This window comes from Diaphorina citri, unplaced genomic scaffold, assembly GCF_000475195.1.
Source record: "Diaphorina citri unplaced genomic scaffold, Diaci psyllid genome assembly version 1.1 scaffold600, whole genome shotgun sequence".
In the NCBI taxonomy this organism is placed as follows: Eukaryota; Metazoa; Arthropoda; class Insecta; order Hemiptera; family Psyllidae; genus Diaphorina; species Diaphorina citri.
The window spans coordinates 84,999-89,317 of NW_007378034.1; the positions used below are offsets into that span (position 1 = coordinate 84,999).

At 38.1% G+C, this 4,319-nt stretch overlaps 1 protein-coding gene across 1 annotated transcript; it reads right to left on the reverse strand.

The window, feature by feature from the left end:
• Positions 1-1,093: 1,093 nt before the first annotated feature.
• Positions 1,094-1,843, reverse strand: LOC108252549 (keratin, type I cytoskeletal 9). Its single transcript, XM_017444580.1, has 2 exons — positions 1,771-1,843; positions 1,094-1,419 (listed from the first exon to the last, which is right to left on the reverse strand). Exons 1-2 carry the CDS (start codon positions 1,841-1,843, stop codon positions 1,094-1,096), a joined length of 399 nt encoding a protein of 132 aa, XP_017300069.1.
• Between the last annotated feature and the right edge of the window lie 2,476 nt (positions 1,844-4,319).

Here is a 4,319-nt window from a genome sequence, read left to right on the forward strand (position 1 = left end):
GATTTTGAAGTGCTGTTGCACAATGGAACACAGCAGTATCTGTAACTGGACATTGTGGTGTATGGCAGCCTAACTAAGTAGTACTTAAACAATATTTGTAACAATGAAGAGATAGAGACTGGCTTGAGATGTATCTGTCCCTTGACTATAAAGTCCGGTTATCTGAATTCAATTTCTTAACCATCTGGAAGGTTTATCTATTAGAATGGTGATGACATCTTGATAATGAGTTAGTTGAAGAAATGAATATTAAGGATTCGTATTGATTCTTTCAAAATTTGGACATTTGGAGGCTTATTTCTGACAGGGTTTTGTTGTTTGTCAAGGTCTTCCAAGTGAATACAGGAATAGCTCCACGGGCACCAAACAACAGTCCAATAGTTTTAAACATAAAACTTCTTTATAAAGAAAAATACGGAAAAAGAATTTGAATATGGGTAAAATATTCAAACAGACTGAAAAATAAGAAAAATTTGTTAAAATGACGAAAAATGATCAAAACCAATGGCCTTCAATGGTAATTCAATGGGCTACAAAAATCTAAACAAGAGCAATGACGTCACGCATCCTGTGACCAATCACAGAGCGTTTAGAAATGTGATAAGAAATGGCGATCTTTTTTCAACGAAATCTCTGGAACAAGACATCCTAGGGACAAAATTATTTTTGATTTCGTAATTTTTTGAAGCATTCTATCAAATAATCGACAGAAATAGGTGACTTTTTGAAAATCGAGGTTGTCTATTTGCAAGGGAACGGAGGGGGAAAATTACCTACTTTGGAATCTCATCAACAGTTTAAAAATGTCACATTTAGTTTATTTACCTACCTACGAGTACATGAATGATTTTAACAGTAAAGAAATTTTATAATACCTAGGTACATACTTTTATAGCCAGGTTTATCGAGCTGAACTACATAGGTTGGGGAATCTACGAACCCCTGGAATGGGCCGAATACAAGGTACTTGCATGTACGATCAACCATCCTCGAGGACTTAGGCTTGTTCCTTTGAGTTAATGTAAACCCCCTTTTAACTGTCAGCTAGAAGTTCAGCACATTCCCAACTTTAGCCAAGCCGTTAACATGATACTTACAGAGAACCACCTCCATAATCTCCAAAACCTCCGCGGCTTCCATAGTCGTTGAATCTGCCAGCTCCACCTCCAGCTGAGCTAGAAGAGGCTGAAGATCCGGATGAGAACGAGGCCTGGAATGGGCCGAATTTGTATGTCTCTGATTGGTGGGAAGAACTGGATGCCGCAGCTGCGGAAGCTGAAGAGCCGCCACTGCTAGCAGCCGCTGCAGCGGCAGAGGAGCTACCACCTCCACCACCTCCTCTGTGACCTTCGTGACCTCCTCCGCCGAACAACAAGTTGTGGATGTGCTTGGGAGACCGTTTGAATCTCAGGGATTCCACTGTGGAGAAGAGAAGGGGAGTTTATTGTGAAGGAACATTGTTTGGTAAATCACAGACCAACCTCAGTGGTGCAGTTGTTAACGCGTTGGACTTTGGATCTGGACTCTGGAGGTTGGTGGTTCGAGTCCAAGTCAAGTCAAAAAATTTATCTAGGTGTAATAATCGGGGAACGATATTAAAACGGGGAACACAATTAAAAATTCCTTTTCCTAATCACAAATCATAGCCTAAAATCACGAGTGGTAGGTAATAAGAGTTCTTTCTGATGAAATTTCATCATAAAAGAACTCTTATTGCAACTCGTAGTGGTGGTGTTGTTATGGATGGTGGAATGGATTGAGTAGCAATACTGCCCTGTGGGGCGTCCAGTGGGGCTTCTCCTGCAGAAAAAGAGTCGCTAATATGAGGCCCCCAAAGGCCCATTGTTTTGAATTATCCTACTTGTATACCTAGGTTTCTAATCTATCCTGTGGTGTTGAATAAAAATTCAGAAGTTTGTTGTTGAGACTGTTAGTACCTAGAACTACCTACCTATAATTATGTGAGATAAATTTATAGGTAAATGTAAATTTGAAATAAGGAAATTTTATATGGACAATGTTGTCTGTGCCTACATCGTACTTGGGATTTATCCTGTAAATAGATAACAATAGATATTCAGATTTTTCACATTTACACAATATTGAAATTTCGAGTTTGACAATTTAATAGCTTTCACACATCGTTAGAGGAATATAAATTCCCAATTTTGGTGGACCTAACTACCTACCATTACCAATTTCCTACCTACATCGATGAATATGGTTTGTATCAAGAATACCTACAAAATATCACGATTTGCTACTTTAATCTATCCTTATGCACTAGTCCTAACACAAAGAACTTGACGTCTGATTTTCATCTAAAACCTCTCGATACCTGCCTATACTTATTGTGTTGATTGTGATTATATGTAGCGAGGAACCAAGCAAGACCGAGGTATCTTGCTATTGGAAAAAACCAACTCTCTCCAACGTTGGAACATTAGAGCCATATGAAGTGGCCTCACAGCCATCTTCATCAACAGCTGTTGATTTCATCAACAGCTGTTGATGGTGATGCCTTCTTCAATTCCATTGTGAATAAATTGAAAAATTTGAAGGTAGGAAATCAAATTACACCTGATGTTGGGATTGTTAGGCACCCAAGACACCTAAGAAGATACCTGCTGAACATTGAATAAGAGAAGAATGGAACTATTAAAAGATTAGTTACCTACCTCGTTTACCTAAACATAAATGTGACTCATACATTCAGACATAGCTAAGCATATCAATCGCTGTGACTTCCTGCTTGAATGTTTCGATCTGTCAGGGTTACTTCGGATTTGAATACCAATAGCGTGAAGATTTTTGACTGTAATATGTCAGTAGTCACCTATCAATAACATGTATACCTATGTATGTAGGTGATATAATGTAGGACTATGATTTATTCCTGGTTTCTGGCAGAAGAAACAACATCGTGAGGGAGATGCTGATATATCATCGGACTGACTGCCCACATAACACGGTGCAGGGCTATTTAGGGATGATGACCAATAGCTAGGGAATCTATAGGGACCTAGAGGAAATCCTATCGAAAAAGATCGAACTATTGAAGATTATAGAGTCAGACACTGTTGACTTTGGGTTCAAAGTTCAAACAGATCAATGAATAATAAATAAGTTAGGTACATTTATTTACAACAAAAAATGAAATACACAGAATTATAGCAAAAGTTATTGAGGTATAGGCACAGAGAACAATCATACAGCACTACAGCAAATGTAGTATGTACCTATACACAGTTGAGAAGTCTTTGCACAGTTTGAAAGCTGACCGCTTGAAGACGAAGAAATGACTAGGCATGGTCTGATCTGATTACTTAGTAATCAAAGCTGAAATCAGAACAAAAACATCAGTTAGATTTGGATTAGAATTTAGAACAATAGACAACCTCGGTCATTTCCAATTTTTACTTAAATAAAAAGATTCTTCTTCCAAAAGCAGGAAAATATCAATTTGACAGGATTCTGTTCAGTATTTCTCAAGATATAGGCAAAATAAAATCGACCGCTGTGGCGGGAGTTTGAAACACTTTTGAATACGATGTAAACAAAGTGATAAGCTGATGACGTCACTGCTCTTGTTTTCATTTTTTCACAAATCTCGTTAACGTTATTTCAATTGGTTTTCAGCCTCATTTTGGAGTAATTTCGAACAATTTTTAGCTTTCTCAGTATTTCCTGTAATTGGAAGGTTTTTCATCGTTCAATAGAGACCCATAATGGATTTTTGCATTCAATAAGGCGACAGCAGAAATTAACCCGAAGGTCGACATGTGAACTTGTGTTGGGAGTTTCATCAAAGACAGATTTCCATACTTGCTTCCTGTCCTGACAATTAAGAGGAATAAAAGCATCAAAGGTAAGTATAGTATATCATTTTACCTTATATATTGAACAAATTTTACTTCAGATCATTTTGCTGTTAGATGGTATTTACGTCATTTATTTTGCTTATCATCTGCGTATCTAACGACATAGACTCTCACAGTACAAAGTTTGGTTCTCCGCGTAGCCTATTAATAAATTATGAGAAATGCAGTAGCGCCTCGCCTTGTAGGTGCATAGTTATGTAGTCAACATTTCAAACATACTGAGAAATCCTGTACCTGTCTGTGCTGATTCCAGATCAACTAGACGACAGGTTATGTGCTGTAGCAATTGGGAATGGAAGTGGCGAGAGAACCCAAAGCAACTGGCGAGTGTTAGAGGAGAGGTTACCCCCAGAGGCATAAAGTCAAGCTCAAGCTGGGGCTGCTTACAAAGTATCATAACTATGAATGAAGTACATCTCTCTCAACAACAACAACAAG

Excerpts from the sequence above, each read along its gene's own strand:
- LOC108252549 (XM_017444580.1), bottom strand. The coding sequence starts at position 1,843 with ATGGGCCTTTGGGGGCCTCATATTAGCGACTCTTTTTCTGCAGGAGAA. Across the intron at positions 1,420-1,770 it reads ACTGGACGCCCCACAGGGCA|TGGAATCCCTGAGATTCAAA; the intron begins GTATTGCTACTC and ends TCTTCTCCACAG.